At 40.4% G+C, this 20,820-nt stretch overlaps 1 protein-coding gene across 8 annotated transcripts in view; it reads left to right on the forward strand.

The window, feature by feature from the left end:
- The window catches only part of LOC117402566 (latent-transforming growth factor beta-binding protein 1-like), a 166,448-nt gene that overhangs the window by 65,903 nt on the left and 79,725 nt on the right, over nucleotides 1–20,820 (forward strand). For all 8 annotated transcript variants that reach the window (XM_034003849.3, XM_034003851.3, XM_059023839.1 and 5 more), the window contains 4 exons: nucleotides 5,633–5,890; nucleotides 8,929–9,185; nucleotides 10,099–10,201; nucleotides 18,193–18,270. In XM_034003849.3, coding sequence (XP_033859740.3) covers nucleotides 5,633–5,890; nucleotides 8,929–9,185; nucleotides 10,099–10,201; nucleotides 18,193–18,270 — 696 coding nt within the window. The remainder of the gene's footprint in view (nucleotides 1–5,632; nucleotides 5,891–8,928; nucleotides 9,186–10,098; nucleotides 10,202–18,192; nucleotides 18,271–20,820) is intronic.

The raw sequence follows: 20,820 nt of genomic DNA on the forward strand, positions 1-20,820 counted from the left end.
GTGTGTTAATGTTGGTGTATACTACTACTGCCAGATTGTCACGTATACACATCCCTTTCTGGGTGATGAATTGCAGGCTAATTCCTTCTGCCATGGTCTTCGTGTACAAGTATGGCTACAATGTACTGTAATCTTGACCTGGTCAATCACCCGGATTGGTATACATTTAATGCCTTGTGAGATTAACTTGACAGGTGTCCCCTGGCTGGCTGACCTGGCCCCTACTGCACAACAGTGCAAACTCTTGTGAGAGGTGTTGAAAGATGAATGGCCGATACCTCAGGGGACACTTCCAGCACCATACAGACTTCACGTCTGGGCATGTCCTGATGGGTGCCAAATATTTGTCAGAAAAGTGTATATGTATGTATATATATTCACTACCGGTCAAAAGTTTTAGAACACCTCCATTTTTCCAGTTTTTATTGAAATTTACGCAGTTTAATGTCTCAATGTACTCTGAAATTAAAGCATAGAACAAATAAACAATTGGAGATAAAAAAGAAATCATGGAATCGTTTTGTTTAACAAAATTTAATCTAAATTTTTGACTCATCAAAGTAGCCACCTTTTGCAGATATAACAGCCGAACACACTCGTGGCATTCTTTCTACAATGGAAATCAAATATTGTTCGGAAAGTTCTTCCCAACACTGTTGCAGAAGATCCCACAAATGTGTTGCACTTGTAGGTTGCTTTGCTTTCACCCTTCTGTCCAGTTCATCCCAAACCAGCTCGATGGGGTTTAAGTCTGGAGACTGTGCTGGCCATTCCATGAGTTGAAGCTTACCGTCTTGTTCTTTTCTTCTGACATAGCCTGGAGGTATGTTTTGGGTCATTATCTTGCTGTAGGATGAACCCCTGACCAACTAGGCGTATACCAGAGGGTTTTGCATGGCGCTGCAAAATGCTGTGGTAGCAGTTTTGGTTCAGGGTGCCAGTCACTCTGTGCAAGTCACCGACTCTGGATCCAGCAAAAGAGCCCCAGACCCTCACGCTTCCTCCTCCATGTTTGACAGTTGGTGTCACACACCGAGGAACCATCCTTTCGCCTACTCGACGGCGTACAAAAACCCTGCGTGATGAACCGAAGATTTCAAATTTTGATTCATCGGTCCATAAGACCTTCTTCCAGTCATCAGTAGTCCACTGGCGGTGCTTCATGGCCCAGGCAAGCCTCTTTTTCTTATTTTGCCATCTTAGCAATGGCTTTCTTACTGCCACTCGACCTGTCAAACCTGCAGCTCGAAGTCTTCTCTTCACAGTTGAAACTGAGACTTGCTTACTTTGACCAGTGTTAATCTGTGCTTGAAGCTGTTGTCCTGTGAGCCGCCTATCACGCAAGCTGTTGACTCTCAGAAACTTGTCTTCTGATTCTGTTGTGGCTTTGGGTCTGCCAGACCTCTTCCTGTCAGAGTTTCCTCCAGTTTCCAAGTGCCTTTTGATGGTGTAGGAAACTGTACTCACTGACACCTTGGCTTTCTTTGCAATTTCTCTAAAGGAAAGACCTACACTTTTAAGGGTTATAATGGTCTGTCTGTCTTCCTTTGTTAATTGCCATTTTCTCGCCATTATGAGAGTAATATACTACTTCCTGCAGTACAATACTGTCCAAATAATGCTTAAGAGGGTGTAGTAACACAGTCTGTTCCAACACTGCTTTTATACAGACAGAGGGTTTGTAAGTAATCAACAAAAGTTGGGACACCTGTAGGAATTGTTAGCATCAACTTTCAAGGCTTAATTTACTTCCATTGCTGCAGAACAGCTGTAAGTTGTTAACCCATTACTTGTTCCCTGAAAAAGGCCTTTTTGTATAACTCTGAAATGTACATTATTTTTCAGTTTTTGGTAACCTAAACTTTTTTTTTTAACCTCTGGCAGTTTACCGCCTACCTTTGTACCATTTCAGGTTATTCACTGGACTTGAACTGCTTAAATTTCAATAAAAACTGGAAAAATGGGGGTAGTGTATATACATATACATATTAATTAACCCTTATTTATTGGGAGATATATATATTAACCCTTATTTATTGGGAGATCCTGGTATAACAACCTGTATTTATTGGGAGATCCTGGTATAACAATCGCTTTTGGGCTTGAAACTGCTGTGATTCTCTAGAAGTTACAGCCAATTGTTTTTAAAAAGCCTTACATTTAAGGAGGTACATTACATTTAACATTTAACTTTTCTACCCCGTTTTATTCTGAAAAAGAATAAAACAATACTAATATTAAGTATGTACCTGTTGTTTAAAAACAACTTCAAATATTTGTTTTAACTGCTCCCACCCACAAACTGGCTTGAAAGTTTATTAAATGTATTATGAGAATGCCAAGAGCGGTTTAGAAAATGGCTTTGTACTGTAATCATTGGGAATTATTGCAGTTTATGCTGTTAATATGTATAGTTTTTTCTTTAATGTGGAGGCGAGAGTGTGCCTGCTCGTGTGTAGACTAGCCAGGGCTCCAGAGGAAATTCCTTTGTGGATGACTAAGCTTTGGGTGGCTGACAATTCTCAGAAAGAGCACACTTGAGGCTGGCTTACAAACAGAACCCGGATTCAGACAGCAGCACCTTCAAATCATAACTGTTATTTCTAGAAAATGTAATGTTTTCTCTTCGAAAATCGGAGACTTGCTTAAAAGCTGGGGCGAAAACTCCTGTATTTGTGCATATGTGGCGGAGGGACGGACCAAGGAAACTGTGCTTTTAGGGGTGGAAGCGACACAATACAATAATGTTGAAATTCAATGGGCGCCTTAAGAGAGCTTGAAATAAATAGACGTTATGGGGCTCCCGAGTGGCGCATCCAGTAAAGGCACTCCGTGTGGAGTGCAGGATGCGCTCTATAGTCTGGACGTCGCGAGTTAGAGTTCAGGCTATTCCTTTGCCGACTGGGGACGGGAGCTTCCAGGGGGCGGCGCTCAATTGGTCGAGCGCTGCCCGGGGGGAGGGAGGGTTAGGTTGGCCAGGGTGTCCTTGGCTCACCGTGCACCAGCGACCCCTGTAGTCTGGCCGGGCACCTGTGGGCTTGCCTGTAAGCTGCCTGAGAGCTGCATTGTCCTCCGACGCTGTAGCTCTTGGGTGGCTGCATGGTGAGTCCACAGTGTGAAAAAAAAGCAGTCGGCTGACGGCACACGCTTCGGAGGACAGCGTGTGTTCGTCTTCGCCCTCCTGAGTCAACGCAGGAGTGGTAGCGGTAAGCTGAGCCTAAAAATAATTGGCCATTCCAAATTGGGAGAAAAATAATAAAAAATAATTGGCAACGACTAAATTAAAAAAAAACAAAACGAATAGACGTTATGTCTGAAAGCACAGATGTTCAGGGGATAAAGGTTAGCTTTGATATGCAGCAGAACCACAATGAACTGGAAAATTATGAAAATAAAATATGGTTACCCCTTTTATAGACTTCTATTGGCTCTGTGTCAGAAAAAATGTAGTACCACAGTGCCACCTGCTGACCAGAACTTTACTGTGCCGCTGTATGTGTAATATTCAAAGTGAATTGTGTAAGTGTGAACAGGCTGGCTGTAGGGGTGACGTAAGGCCAGAAAGGAACACACAGACAGGCAATACTGGCAGGTGAAACTGAGATGCTGTGGCGTTTAATAACACACAGAAAATAAAAGCTTGAACAAAACAAAACACAACACTTGAGGCCAAAATAAATAGACAAACATAGCAGACAGTGGACGAACACTAAACGAGTAGCATTTGTTATTTTGCTTACTTTTTATTTTCTCCTTCTCTTTCCACACCCGTTCTCCATTCATCGAACACACAACACCGGGTGAGTGAAACACTGCATCTTTTATGCAGGTGTACCGAGACTCGATTGCTAATCAATCATTCAATTTCGAATCTCGGTACATCTGCACGTGAACTAATTTGTGCACTTCCCCGTGCTCACATACAAATGCCCCTTTTAATCTGCACGTGAAGTGATTGTACCATCCTTGTGTCTAAATACAATGATATATTTTAAATCACTCGTGCTACACAGACCCATTTATATCCCGTGCACCAACATCTAAACACCAACATTAACACACCACACGCAACACAGAACACAAAACACACACATGAGCGGGGCACACTGCCACAGTAAGGCACCGCTAACAGGCAAGTTTTCCCACTAAAATAAGAGTTGTGTCCTAGTGGTAGGTGATATAGTATTTCCACCTCAGCGAGGCTTGCAAGGTAAAAATTAGGTTGTTCAATTGATGTGTTTTGAGTTTGAGATGTTCTAGTTGGAGGAAATTCAATAAAGCTGGTGTACTTCCAGCTCCTGATATAAACTGATATTAGAATGGGCATATTCTGATGTTTCTGTCATGTTCAGTAATTATTCAGTAATTGAGGCTAGCCTTCTAAAAGTTTTTGCAGTTTTACCTGTTGCAATTTAATTAATAGTTAGGCAGAGAAATAAACTAGTTAATCAATCTGACCCAAAGCCGCCTTCTCAGCTCATTCAATATAATGGAGCTTGTTGGTTCCATGGCCAATGCTAAGTTCGGTGATGCTGCAGAGCTGTCATGGCAATGCCTTGTATGCAATAACGTGATGCTGGCATAAAAACCATGCCAATTTGCTGTGATCCACAGGTAGGTTTGAAAAGAGGATTTCCTTTTGGCAGACAGGGACGACTGTTTAACATTAATCATTGTCAAAAGAGTACTCCTGTTCGAGCTGCATACATTCATAAATCTTTTTTTTTTTTATTGGACCGAGGCAGTGTTTAAGCAGTAAACGATCTGTCTTCCTTTTAAATTCATGTAATGTGAATGGGGGAATGGTGCACCAAAAAAGCAGCGAAGCAGCTCATGGGTCATAATGTTCTGACAGTATCCCTCTTTGCCTGTTTAAATTTGGTATTTGGTTGCTGAAGGTACAGCCAAGAATGTTGCAGAACTTTCTGAAGATTTGTGTTTGCCTGACCCATCATTTGCACATTTAAGGGTCTTATTCATTCAGTTTGCATTCTTCCCAACTCCATGTCCCCTGGGGCCATCACCATCAAAATTACTAGGTGCCAAAAATCTCTACCCTTGCATAAAAGTGCATTTGTTAACTCAACCAAGACTTATTAGATAATTTGGAGAAGGAGAATTAGGAAAGCAGAAAGTTGCCTCTTGGTAGGGGTAGACTAAAAATGTGTGGATGCTGGGCATGGCATCATCATAAACAGATTAGAACTGGCGCAACATCACAAAAAAAAAAAAAACTGTGGTGCGTAGGTTTAAAAGTAATGTAAAAAAAAAATGGAAGAAAACCTCACAACTCCCACATCAAAAAATACTTTTATAGGTTAAACACACATTAAAAAAACTTCATCAGGGAGCACAAAATTGAAGGCAACATAGTTTTTTTTTTTTTTTCTAATGCACAGGTTCCAGTGTCTACTAATTAAATAATCACAGAACTAATGACTAGAACAACATAGTACCTAGCCACTTAACCAGGGCCTTTTAAAACCACTGTATCCAGTATTATATCCATGACTGTTTGCTGTTGTTTTTTGCTGCTGGACAGACGCCATGTTGAAATACTATGCTAAAAAAGCTACTGGGTTTTATACGTTCCTATAGTCTTACTGTATTTTTTTCTTCTTGTTGCTTGCAGTTGTTTGCCACCTTCCCTGCATGAACGGGGGCCAATGCAGTGCCAGGGACAAGTGCCAGTGCCCCCCGAACTTCTCTGGCAAGTTCTGCCACATCCCAGTGCAGAGCGGGCACCAAAACCAGCAGTCCCAGCAATACCAGCAGCAGCATCGCCAGCAGCAGCAGCAGCAGCATGGGACAGCAAGCCGGACCCAGGGGTCTCAGGTCCACTCCACACACACACTGCCGCTGTCCTTTGGAGGCCAAAACGGTATCCAAGGTAAGGGGCTTCAGGAGCGGGCTATAGCAACAAGCAGCTTTCATTTCTTTGAGGGATACCACATGCCAGGGCTGTTGTACAGTAATTGCCTGCGGTTTGTTCCAACCGCTTATCCCATCACTTTAATGAAACTGTATGGGTGGTTTGTGGAAAAAATGACCAGCAGTGGGATTAACATTCTAGGAGCAAACAGTGGAATCCACAGTATTATGGATACATATTAATCAGTCAGAGATCAGTGACAAAACTCAGGGATTAAACATAAAACACTTATGAACATCTCTCACAGCTCTTAAGGAACCAGAAAATGTAAAAGGATACTGTACCAATATATGAACAAAAACAATATGAAGAGGCCAATAAAGATGTCAGAGAATCAGGAGAGACAAATGGCAATTTATATATAATTTGGCCAAACAAGCAGAAATTGCAGCAGTTCAGCGAAACTTGAAAGAGCTGTATGAAAGCACCAGGAAGCTGGCAGGAAAACGGACAGCACCAGACCGACCAATCATGGACAAAAAGGGCAAAATACTTACCAACCAGGAAGAACAACTAAAAAAATGGGCAGAACACTTCAGAGAACTACTAAACAGGCCAGCACCAACAGAATTAGCAGATATTCCTCCAGCAGAACACTCCCTACAGGTTAACACTAACAAACCCAGCAAAAGTGAAATTAAGAAAGCAATACAGAAGAAAAAGAATGACAGAGCACCGGGCCCCGATGGTATACCACCTGAAACCATCAAAGCCGACCTCAAGACATCCACTGAAATGCTTCACCAGCTTTTTCACCAGATCTGGGAAGAAGAGGAAATACCAGAGGATTGGAAAGAAGGCTACCTCAAAGCTGCCCAAGAAGGGCAACCTGAGTGAGTACAGAGGCATTATGCTCCTGTCTGTACCGGGGAAAATCCTCTGCAGAGTAATCTTGGAGAGATTAAAGGTGGCACTTGACAAGCAGCTAAGAGAACAACAGGCAGGTTTCAGGAAAGACAGGTCATGTACAGACCACATAGCCACTCTACATATAATAGTGGAACAGTCATTAGAATGGAACTCTGTTCCCTGCCTCACATTTATCGACTTCCAAAAAGCATTTGACAGCCCTGACCGAAACATCCTGTGGAAGCTCATGAGACACTATGGCATACCAGAGAAATTCATCACCATCATTCAGCAGTTGTACCTACAATCCTCATGCAGAGTGGTCATCTTACAGAGCCCTTTACAATCAACACAGGAGTCAAGCAGGGCTGCCTATTATCCCCCCTACTATTTTTACTTGCAATAGACTGGTTAATGTGACAGACCACAGAAGGCCAAAGACTAGGGGTACAATGGTCACTCTGGTCACAACTGGACGACTTGGATTATGCAGATGATATTGCCCTAATATCTCACACACACACCAACAAATGCAGCGCAATGTCACTGAGTTGGCAAGAACAGCAGCCAAAATGGGGCTCGCCATTAGCAAAGACAAAACTAAGGTGATGCATATCAATAATTCAAAAGAAGACTGTATCATTCTGGAGGAGGAGAAGCTAGAAGAGGAAGGCTCCTTTACCTACCTGGAAAGTGTCATAGGGAAGGATGGAGGAGCAGACAAAGACATCCAAATGAGAATAGGAAAAGCAAGAGCAGCATTTATCATGCTTAAGCCTGGAGAAACTAGCCCAAAACAGAGCCATGTGGAGGATCAGAGTGGATGACCTATGCTCCGTAAGGAGCAAAAAGGGTTTAACCTAACCTATATTGTACGAATAAAATGTAAAAAGATTGGTTTAAAAATATATGGTTTAACCAAACTAAACACTCATCCATAACTATTACACTCAATAGTGCTGAAGTTAGAAACACTTAAAGGAAATTAAATGACAAATGTTTCGACAAGAAGTCTTTTTCAATGTCTTCAAATTTAAATGCATTAAAAAAGACTTACAGTCGAAACATGTGTCATCAAATTGTTTAAGTTTCTTTTAGTATTACTAAATTAAGACAATGCTTTCTAAAGTTTGAACACACAATCTATATTGTTGATTACCAGTTGTTCTTGAATGGGACACTTTGAAGCCTAAGTTAAAAGATACCTCTTTTGTTGATCAATAAATCATATATGGCTCAAAAGCCTTTGGTTTATGTCTTTCAAGACTGTGGAGGAGGTACTAAACATCTGCTTTTGTTCAAGTGTAAATAAACAATGCAAAGTTTTGGAAGCACACTGTTCCATCTTTATAACTCAGTCAGGGAGCCTAAGATAGAGGGTTTGGGGAATTAGAGTTAGAATTCGAATTAGATGGGAAGGTTCATTAATAAAAGTTTGGTAGCACAAGGTAAGAACTTTGCAACTACTGTAGCAGTGGTTTCTGTTCTTCTGGTGGAATTACTGTGCAATTACATGGCAATAGCATTTACTATGGTGTTACCATGTAAGTACATGATGTACCAACATGTTACAGGGCCACTTTCCATGCAGTGACACGAAGAGCAGGAGCCGTCTGTAAGTTGTAACTACATGGTTATTCATGTCCTGTATCTGAAGTGCTGCCTAAAGTTCCTATGTGAAATTATTTTAGTCACTTTTGAAGACCAGGTATTGCACATGTACTGAACTTACAACATGAGAAAAACGATCTCTGTTTTAAAAAGCATTTTTTTATACATCATTATTAATCTGTTGCCATTATTACCAATATAACAGTTGTGTAGAAACCTGTTGCAAACCACAGAGTTAATTCCTGCAGAGAAGATTTCTCCTGTGACCCACAGTAAATAACTTGACAACCAATACCTGCAAATCATGACATGTATGAATTTACCAAGCAGCCTACACACCTGGCTTTTTTCAGCTGTGGTTGCCTTTAGGCAGCTGTAAACAGCTATTATAACTAATATTTATAATAATTTATAATCTGAAAAGGGTTAACCTGAAACAGATGTTTGCTTACTCGCTGGTACTGTATGTAAAACAGCACTGTTCTGATTTTCTGAGACTCTTCTTCTTGTCGTCCTTTTTTTCCCAATTATCGCAGTGAAGTTCCCTCCCAACATCGTGAACATTCATGTCAAGCACCCCCCAGAGGCTTCCGTCCAGATCCACCAGGTCTCCCGAATGGACGGCTCCAATGGTCAGAATGTGAAAGGGACGCAGTCTGGCCACATCACATACCCCGGGGGCACTGCCCAGAAAGGACAGGGGCACCCAACCCAGCAAAACATCGGTTACCAGTACCCCGTCGCCTCCAAAGTCCAGCTGGGACGCTGCTTCCAGGAGACCACGGGGGCGCAGGTGAGACGAGATCCTAAACCGTTCTCAGGCTCTGGCCTTATGATGCTTCTTCCTTTTGCAACCTGTTGCCTATGAATCTTGAGGCCTTGTATACAGGTACTAGAATCACTATGACTCAATCACTTTGTATCCCCTTCTTACCAGGATTGAATGTCCAACGCGACAGGTAAAAACATTCAGTATCAGTAACAGTTGGTCACCAGAGGATTCTTTAAATACAGGCCTGGCTCCTCCAGTCCCATCCAAGTCAGGAAATGGGCTATACAGTTACTGTGTAATGTGGTTTGGTGAAGTCATCTGTTGATTTGTTTTTTTGCATGTTTGTTGATTTTGCTTGGGGTTCCCCTTATAAAAGTTCTCATAGTAAAAGCATAGCAAAATGTAATAAAGCAAAGTGAAAGCATGGTAAAATCATAGGTAAGCATTCTAAAAATAGCAAGGTATGGTAAAGCACATTAATAAACATGGCAAACCAGGGTAAACTATGATAAATGCATAGTATAACCATGGGAAAATCGTGGCGAAACGGCAAAAAATACAGTACCATAGTAAACTTTTTTAAATGAACTGTATTCAACTTGTGGTAACCAGCTACAATGGTTTTGCCTAGCACAGCAGATGTGCACTTGCAAACGATTACAGTCCTACAGTAGATCTATTAATACCCAGTGCGTTTTAGGTGTTATAACTCTTTGGTGTAAAAGCCTGCAATAATGCAAGTTTCTATCCAAAAATCCAAAGAAAACCTGTATGCTTGCGCAAATCATGGCTGTTACCTGCAATGCATTCACTGTGATTTACAATGGTTTTACTATGCTTTACTGCCTTCTGCTCTGTTTTTATTATGGTATACCACAGTTTTATAATGACAGAGGGAGAGAGATAACCTCAGTGCTACTTTGTCTAATTGCAGTGTGGCAAAGCTCTTCCTGGCCTGTCGAAACAAGAAGATTGCTGTGGAACTGTGGGCACATCCTGGGGTTTCCATAAGTGCCAGAAATGCCCCAAGAAACCATGTAAGTGGCATTTTTGGCATCTAGGTTTTTCTGAGTCAATGGTCCTTTCATAGTGGACCACCATCACAAAGCACTTTACAGAGGCTGTGAACTGTGCATTATATGCAGAGTCACTTACAGTAGGACATTGATTTAACATCTCATCCGCAGGATAGAGCACAAGATGGTTAGGTGACTTGCTCAGGGTCACACAGTGAGTCAGTCAGTGGCAGAGGTGGGATTTGAACCGGTGACCTTCTGGTTACAAGCTCTGGACTTTAACCACTGGACCACACTGCCACACTTGCAGGGCCAGTTGATTCGATTTTACAGAACATACTGTTTTACAGTACACCTTGTATACAGTAATTAACTTCTACAGAATGTAACACACAGAAATTCTTCAGATATTTTTAAAAGTGTGCATTGTACATCTGAGGAATAAATAATATATTGATGGAATCATACTGGAAAACACAATTAGCTGTGCTTGTACTGTACAGTGCTCTTTGTGGTTTCTGGTGCATTCAGTTATTACCAAAATATAATTATGCCATTATTTGCTATCTGTTCTACAGACTGCCAGGCACCTTAGTCTACACAGGAAGTGATGTCTAGGTGGAAACACATTTAATCGAAAAAATATACACGTTTAATCGAAAAAATATTTAGTTCCTGGTTGAAACAAAAACCTGGACCAGCGTTAAAAAGCACAGTATACAGTGCCAGGGAGCAGTGGAATTAGCTTATTTTTACTGTTTGTTATTTTTTTCATTTGCAGATTGTAACGGCTGTTTTTTTATGGTATTACATGGTTTCAGAGCTCAGTACATAGAGACGGGTTAATCTGTGCTCAGTCGTCTGACAGACAAGAATTAAACAGTTTGCAAACTTATTTAACTTATGTTTTTTGTTGCCAAAAAAAAAAGACATATATATACTGTATATATATATATACATATATATATATATATATATATATATATATATATATATATATATATACACACATAACATGTACAATAAAAAATGCTTTCCTGTTCCATGAATTGAAGTGCACTGTAACAATATAGTTTAGGATGTGACATTTACTACTTTATTTATTGGGTACCTTGTTGTTTACAGATTAAGGCCTGCATACAGATCATATGTAATAATTATGTTGTGTGCCATACTGATTGCTAATTCCAGGGCCGCCTTCTCAAGCTGGCTGTCATTGTATCCCTGTCCCTGAAGATACATCAGGAGTCAATTCATCGATAAATTCATCTGGAATGTGTGGGGAGAGTTCGTTTTATTACGAGTAGAACAACACCTCCACCTTTTTTACAGCTTAGATGGGAAGGGAGCAACAAAAAAAAAGAAGTCAAGGTCCCACCATGCCTAGTTACTGACTCATTTAACAGCATTTTTTTTAAAGTTGGCCTTCGCTATCAAATATGAGACTTTCCCTTTACAAGAACCCCATTGAGTTCCTACTACTTTTTTTACCCTTTTATGGAAATAAGCACACTTGCAGGACCAGTTGATTAGATTTTCCTTCTTCCTGTCAGTCGAAGAAATCACAACACACTGTTCCAGAAAAGAGTGTAGCATATACAGCAATACAGCAATCGCTGCCTCATATGTATAGTTATACAGTAGTTCCTAATAAAGGGACCATACCCTGTTTGGATGAACCTGAAAGGTACATGTTCATAAATTGTACTACCTACATCTCAGTACAGGGATGGGAGTAAGACGTCCATTGCATAGCAGTTTGATCCATTCCTGGTTTTACTATGAGTTTAATAAAACACACCTGAGCTTGTTACCTATACACTGTGGTGAATCAAACATGTAGTTAAACCTAGAATGCTTGAAACTGCTATGGAACTGCTTATTTCCATCCATGCTGATTTGGGTACCCTATTGGTGTAGTATATTGATATGCTACACATACATGGTGTGTTTTTTTTTAAATAGATATTGCACTAGACTGAATGTTGTGTGATCTTGTCTGGTCAGTTATTTCCTCTGGCATTTGCTTCTTAATAGTTTGGCTCTGGTTCACATATTTCTTATATTAAGTACTGCAGCCTCCAAAGAGTCTGTAATGTTTAATCAAACTTGTTTATTAGGCAGTGTACTTTACATAAAGCACCCTTCTTTCAACCGCTAGCTAAACTATTTTCTTTAAAGCTTTTGCTTCAATTGAATGGAGATCTTCCCCTCATCATGCTCGCCACACTCCGCTCACTCGCAGCTGTTGCAGGGCAGGCGAGATCGAAGCAGCTGCCGGTTCAATCTGAGTCAGCGTCTGTCAGGGCTTGCGCCTGATTCAGCAGCGTGCAGCTGGTTTAACAAGTGCAGGATATCTCCAATTCCACTCTGGAACCCTGAGAGGGGTAACTGCTCTCCCCACTATTAACTTTGATTGACTTTTAGCCTGTGTAATTGTGTCTTGTTTTCATTTAATGTGGTTGTTACTCAGATGGATCAGAAAAGTTTGTGGCTTTGTCATACAGAGGATTTCCCTTGTGAATGGGTTAGATCCCCTGCATGGAGCGGTCTGGTCTTGCATTGTTTCCTTTAGATGCCAGACCTCTGTGGTCTGTTTTTTAGCTGGTATAGGTAGGAGATTTGTATGATGAAACTCACTTGAGAATTGTGGAATAATACTGGTTAGGTCAAATAGGTTAAGCAATTGTTGACTGCACACACTGCATGAGATGTGTCAAATCTTGATCCTCATGTACAGTGCCGTGAAAAAGTATTTGCCCCCTGTCTGATTTTGTGCATTTTTGCATATTTTTGACACTGAATGTTATCAGATCTTCAACCAAAACCTAATATTAGATAAAAGGGACCCTGAGTGAACAAATAACACAAACATTGATACATATTTCATTTATTTATTAAAGAAAGTTATGCAACACCCAATGCCCCCATGTGAAAAAGTAATCGCCCCCTTAGACTCAATAACTGGTTACGCCACCTTTAGCAGCAATAACTGCAACCAAACACTTCCTGTAGGTATTGATTAGTCTCTCACAGCGCCGTGGAGGAATTTTGGCCCACTCCTCCATGCAGAACTGCTTCAACTCAGTGACATTTGTGGGTTTTCGAGCATGAACTGCTTGTTTCAGGTCCTGCCACAACATCTCAATGGGGTTTAGGTCTGGACTTTGACTAGGCCATTCCAAAACTTTAAAATTTCTTGTTCTTCAACCATTCTGATGTAGACTTGCTTGTGTGTTTCGGATCATTGTCTTGCTGCATGACCCACCTGCGCTTCAGCTTCAGCTCACAGACAGATGGCCTGACATTCTCCTGTAGAATTCTCTGATACAGAGCAGAATTCATGGTTCCTTCAATGATGGCAAGGCATCCGGGTCCTGATGCAGCAAAGCATCCCCAAACCATGACACTACCACCACCATGCTTGAATGTTGGTATGAGGTTCTTACTGTGGAATGCAGTGTTTGGTTTCCGCCAGACGAGCATTCATGTTCTTCTTAGTGAGCAATGGTTTCCGCCTTGCTACTCTGCCATGAATCCCATTTTTGCCCAGTGTCTTTCTGATGGTGAAGTCATGAACACTGACCTTTGCCGAGGCGAGAGAGGCCTGCAGATCCCTGGGTGTTGTTGTAGGTTCTTTGTGACTTCCTGGACGATTTTACGTCTTGCTCTTGGAGAGATTTTGGTAGGACGGCCACTCCTGGGAAGATTCACTACTGTCCCAAACTTTCTCCATTTGGACAATATGGCTCTGACTGTGGTTCGGTGGAGCCCCAGAGCATTAGAAATGGCTTTGTAACCCTTTCCAGACTGATAGGTATCAACAACTTTTTTTTCCGGAGGTCTTCAGGAATTTCTTTTGCTCGTGGCATGATGTGCCTCTAGAACCTGTGTGCTGACAACTTCACTCTGATGGTAAGGGCCAAAGTTAGTCAGATTTATATTGGGAGGGCTGGCCCAAATCAGGCCTGGTTGTTAACCAAAGTGCTCAAACAGCTGACCCTAATTATCCCTTTAATTGGGTTGAGTTAACTAGGGGGGGGGGGGGGGGGAATAACTTTTTTCACACCTGAAGATTGCATGTTTGATTACCTTGCACACCAAACAAATGAAAGTAGCACCAAACTTTGGTGTCATTTTTTCTATCAGACTCCCTCTATATACTACTACAACCCACAAAAAAATCTGACCAAATACAATGTGAAAAATGTGCAAAAATGCAGAAAATTAGACAGGGGCAAATACTTTTTCACGGCACTGTAAGTGGTACTTTTCTAATTGGCACTAGTATTTCTTTTGCAACATTCCTTTATGAGACCAAGAAAAAAAGTAAGAATGTCAGTCACTAGTTTAAGGTGCAAGCTGACTGCAGGAAAATAAATATAATAGTTAGTGCAGGAGCTCATAATGAATTGAGGCCCCACTAATATTATTGCCAGATGCTTTACTACACCCAAATAATTGGATTTTTATGCTGCTCTATGATAATGTAAATACAATACTTGGATTGCAATACACTCCTTGTATTAATGTTTGCAGTCTTCCACACCTAATAAAAGTATAAAATACAGTGCCTCCATGTTCTGACACTGCCTTTTTCAAACACAAATAGCGATTAACTGTATAAATCACTGTTACTTGCTTGTATTTAAAATGCAGCATCCTTTCACTCCTACAAACAACATGGATAGGCATTCAGTTCAAACATGTTGACGAGAAACCAAACACCAAATAAGTATTTTGCTGCATGTTTTACTAAAATGTTGAACAATTTATTATCTTTACTAATACTGAGTGACTCGATTTTGCTTCTTTAAAGCCAAACATTCTATTATAATGTTTCGTGGTCAACTGGTGCCTCTGGTAGCGCCCTGAAATGCAGCTTCCTGATTGGTGGATGAAAGTTCTGAAGTTTCCAATGTTCACTAATTCCAATGCCTTTCTCGAGTTTCTAAATTGAAGATGTGAAGAAAGCTGTCCTTGAAGTAGTCTAATTATCATTGAATCCCTTCCCCATATATCACCAGCTCACACTCAATGGAAACCATTTAGTAAGTCTTAATCAGGTTGTAAACTTGCCTAGTGAATGCAGGATCCTCTGATTGTAATTAGCAGTATTGAGACAGTGTCCCCTTTTAGAACAATGAGGGATGTGACAAACATTAGACAGTTTGCAGCCGTTACTATGGCTACATAATTAGTGGTTGTCTTAAAAGGAGCTCAGAATTGGTGCCCACTTGCTCTCCAGAAAAAGGCTGCCTTATTCTTTTCATCTTCCTCCCAAAATACTGCACCATACTCAAGGCCGTTCAACAAAGAGGCAGTGTTAATGCTCGCCAGTGTTGAGCTGCAGAGGGCCGGGGGGGGGGGGTTGGGGTTTCGCAGGAATGTGTAGGTTCAGTTTGAAGTGGACATTGTGCAGTGGAGCAGCTCATAGCTGGTAAATAAATTAGCTTACATGAAAACAAACAGTGATTTGTGTTCTGTTTAGCTCCTTTACACAACTTAAATCCTTCAAGCCTTTTGTGCCTTGCTTTGCCTTCCTCAACAAAATAAACAAATAAGTAAGTCAGCTTAATTCTCTTTTTACACAAGAAAGAAGGTGCAAGGGTTAGGTGCCAGCAATCAGGCGAAAAGGCAGGAAATCTGGAAGCTGTTGAAATAGCGATGCTATTGACGACTTTTATTTAACCAAATTAAACAAAACAAATGATTTTTTAAACAAATAATAACAATATACAGTCACACTTTTGGATGCTTTGGGCAGCAGCCCACTGGAGCTCCAGCTTCTACAAGACTAAACATACTCTTATATACACCTGCATCATTTAAAAAAATCGAATAATTGATTAATTGCACCACCAATCAAGGTCCACAGTTTGTTCAGTTCCAGCCACATTCTCACATTTAATTTTAAACAAAGCTCAAACGTAACTCTTTCCTACATCCAGTTAATATACATATTCAAACAACTAACTCTATTGAACATTTATAAAATTAACACATTTAAATATGACAATAAAGACAATACTGTTATTGTTGGTGGAATAAGTATGAACATTTTTACTATACGGGAGTGAATGAAAACAAGTACCTGTACAAATAAGTATAGTATTAACACAAAAAATCACAAAAAAAGAAACCCTATTTTCACCCCATCACAGAGGGTGGTGTACAAGATATAGCAACCCTGTTTAACTGGTTTTCAAGGGCATTCTCTAGTTTGTTCCAGGTTAGCCAGTGACATTATTGAGGGATGACATATACAGTAATAGGTAGACTACAGTGGAATGTCTTTTTTTCTTGCCATTATATACACTATAAAGTGTGCCGATGGTTGGAAAAAAATTCTGTATACAGAACAGAGGCTGTAATGTTTGAATACTGTCAAGTGACAAAATAACGTTAAAACATTTTTCTTCAAAAACGTTTTTAGTTTTGTATTGTAATTGTATACATACATCATTTAAACCGGGGACCTCATGGTTACAAGCCCGTTTCTTTAACCACTGGACCACACAGCCTCCTATATTTGATCACCAAAAGAAACGTATCACTTATATTTGGATAAAATTCACTAGATGTGATCGAAAAATGGCAAACACTGTTTTAGAGCAGGTGCAGTGACTTTTTATTGTGCTGATTAACAATTGACATCACGAAGATGCTACAAAATGATCTGTCGATTTTGGGCAGGTGTTGTGACTCTTGGTCTCCCAGTTCATGGCCTGTCATTGACAGTGTGTGTCTGGTTATACTGTCTCGCCAGGTTTAAAATTGCTGGTTGTGAGCACCCAAGACGGCGAGCCACAGGACGCTGCCCTAGTCCAGCTTCCAACATGCCGATTGCATGAAGGCGCTGCGGTCTTGACAGATGTGGCATATTGTTTTTTTTCTGTGATTTTCTTTATTGCTTTTATTCAAGCTTGCAATTCAACAGCTGAAATCACTCCATATCCAGGGTCCAATCAGCTGTCTCACTAATTAGGTGATTAAGTGCATATGCTTCAGTCATAGTCACTCAAGCGTGTCATGGTCAAGGATGAATGATCAAGTGATTAAAAAGAAAACAAAAACATTTCATCAATGTCCATCATTTATATACCTTATTTTTTCGAATAAATGTGTTAAAATAGTTTCTTTGATGCTCGGTATATATATATATATATATATATATATATATATATATATATATATATATATATATTGTAAAAGATCCGTAGCTCACACGGGTTCGTGCCCCTTTAAAAATACGACCCAGCACACAGAAATGGCATTTTTATATTTTAATAAACACAAAAATAAAACAAATACAAAATAAACACCTAGCTCCTCTTGGAGCGCTAACTATACAGGTTATTCCCTGACTAACTTGCAGGACGGCTAAGCCGTTTACCTGACACTACAAACACAAACAAACTTCGCAGGTCTCCAGCACTTACTTTTCAATGACTGCTCGGAAGCAGCGCACCTCTCTTCTGCTTCCTTCTACTCAGCAGCCTTGAGCAGACTGACTGCTCCTCTTAAATACCCTGCACCTGGTCCCAATTTAGCAATAGCTACCAGGTGCAGGGGATAATTAATAATAAAACAATTAACAAATGATTAACTAAAAGGCAAAACAATTAAACAAAACAATAAGACAATTAACAAAACAATAAAGCAACACAATCAAACAACAAGGTGCATTTTTTTTTCTTCTTTTCTTCTTCAGGGAGGTTTAACCCCCTCCCTGCTGTCTCACACAACACGCTGTCTTACAATATATATATATACACACACACACACAGTATTGTGGTATGTACAATTCATAGTTAAGAGTAGTCTGCGATATTATAATAGTACTTATCCATATTGCTACAAAGCAATAGTGGTGTTTATGGTCATTTCATTTTAAAGTTGCATGTTTTGCACTACAGTTTCTAAGGGAGAATGGGTTCAGAAGTATCAACTTTCTGAGTAAAGTGCCCAGTTTACTAGAATAACTAGCCGGTCTTTGTTTTTTCTTATAGCTATCCCATTGACTGGATCTAGACAAACGATGGACTGCCCTCAAGGATACAAGAGGATTAACATAACTTATTGCCAAGGTAAGAATTGCATGTGTAAATGTTAGTATCTGTGAAGACTCAACACAAAACCAGCAGTATCTCAATGTTAGTGGACACTATACTGTACAAGAATAGCCACAGATACATTAAAAAACAAAGCAATATACATTAGGCTGTGAAAGCACTGCTTAAGAAACAAGCCTTCGACCTGTTTCCAAATGTACGTTATTCTTTGCAAATATGCTTTATTGAATGCAAGTCTTAACCTACTTATAGCACCCTCTACTGGTGAGTACCAGCATTTTAAATTCCAAGCCAAAGTCTGCCATCTGTACTAAATGGAAGTTGATTTTTCATTTGTACATTTCTATCCCAGTTACCACTGGTAGACTCCCCAGAGTCACTTCACTAGCAATCCATCAAACCACAATTTTTTTTTTTTTTTCTTTAGTTAATGATCCATCTTGGGCTGAATTCAAACACAGGACTCTTAGGAGAATGAAAGGGCAGGTGCCACATTTGATTTTTTTCTTTGACGCGTCTTGAATTTGGAGATGATAGCTGAAAACGAGTAGAAATGCATTGGTGCTGGTGGAATGAGGCTGTGTGGTCCAGTGATTAAAGAAAAGGGCTTGTAACCAGAAGGTCCTCGGTTCAAATCCCGGCTCAGCCACTGACTCATTGTGTGACCTTGAGCAAATCACTTAACCTCCTTGTGCTCCGTTTTTCGGGTGAGACGTAATTGTAAGTGACTCTGCAGCTGCTGCATAGTTCACACACCCTAGGCTCTGTAAGTCGCCTTGGATAAAGGCGTCTGCTAAATAAACCAATAATACATCAGCGGTGTGTCACCAGGAATAACCCATCAATGCCCGTGCAGTTCAGCCATACAAGCTACCTCAGATCTGATTAGGACAGTGAGTGGGATTTAGGACACTACCAAGGGACAAGGCAGGGATTGGAAATTAAGATATATGGGCAACATATTTATTCTTCAAATAGGTGGTTTTAAAGTACCCTGAATACTAATTGCAAAGTGTACATCTTCCATGTGCACAGAATGCCTTGCTCTCTGGTTTTCGTTTTTGGTATCAGGTTTAGCTTTTTGTTCTACGAGGCTTACTGAGTCGTCAGGTCTCTTGCTTGCTGCTTTCTCCTTTGACAAACGCTTGCAAAGCTAAACATGTTCACGCACAGGAATTGTTAACGGAAACCCAATAGTTATCTGGTCTGATGCTACCACAGTGCTGAGCAGCCTACTTTTTACCCCCTGAGTTCTTTGTATGTTATTTTTTCTTATTATAGATACAATTAATGTGTATTCTGTATAGTACTTTTTTTTTAAATAAATGTAGACATTTTTTTTTTTACACAGGGAAACCAGGGAATGGTTTTCAGATATCCATACCTGAAACTATGGTCTATGGAAATGTGTATTTGGGGGGAGGGGGTTGCTCATTACCCCCTCCCCTTTGCCCACTCAGGTGTATAAACCTCTCAGTAGGCTAGTGTACTACTGATGGTCTCACGGTCATAAGAACATAAGAACATAAGAAAGTTTACAAACGAGAGGAGGCCATTCAGCCCATCTTGCTCGTTTGGTTGTTAGTAGCTTATTGATCCCAGAATCTCATCAAGCAGCTTCTTGAAGGATCCCAGGGTGTCAGCTTCAACAACATTTTGATGTTGTTGAAGCTGTTGTGGTGCTCGTGCCGAGGTGACATCACTAGAGTGATTGATAACTGAACCCTAATTATTTACTTTAAATTGCGCCCGAGCTGCGTATGCGGACCTGTCCTGTTGCAATGTGCTCAAGGCAAACAAAGAGTCGTCTGTGTGGGGCGCATGTCAACAGCTCGTAATATGATTGCTGTGATCGCGTGGGTAATGCTTTTTTTTAGATGTCCGATTTAGTAAAAGGTGATTATCAAGGGTAAGCCACCTGTATCAGAAAGGCAAAGGTGAATAGAAAATGCTTTTTAATAGCGTTGAAAAAGCATATAAAACTGTTTATCTCAGTAGGCAAACGGTTAAACTATGAAACACTGCTGAAGCCGTTTGCCTAAACCATAGCCAAAAGGTTTTACGTCAGATTGTGTGATTGAGATCACAGTATACACTGAGCTGTAACGAAGGTCATTGTATTGACCTTTAAAAGGCAATAGTAAAAATGTAATGTAACGTACAGGACTGCTGAGTGTTTTAAACGGCATCTTTATGGTTAATCAAGCAGAGTGAAAGCAGGGAAAATCACAGTGAAGCATGGTTACCCACAAATGAGTATATTAAAGCATGGATAAAACCATAGTACAAGCATGGTAAACTGCTATAACATCATGCCAATATACTGTACCAGTGGAAATCTTTATAATGAGGGTGGACAGGATATTATGTCCAGAAAGAACCACATTCACTCCTACAGTTAGACTCAACACATGCTATTCCATATCAGGCGATAGTGCAGGGTGTCTGTCTTACTGTACGTTTAATTTTGCTGTTGTCTGATCCGTGGGTGTTTTCTGGGAGCTCTCAGTCATAGTTAGGGAGCTGTCCAGTCATTTCCGTTCTTGATAGCAGATTTATTGTGCT

This window comes from Acipenser ruthenus, chromosome 5 (genome assembly GCF_902713425.1).
Source record: "Acipenser ruthenus chromosome 5, fAciRut3.2 maternal haplotype, whole genome shotgun sequence".
NCBI classification, from domain to species: Eukaryota; Metazoa; Chordata; class Actinopteri; order Acipenseriformes; family Acipenseridae; genus Acipenser; species Acipenser ruthenus.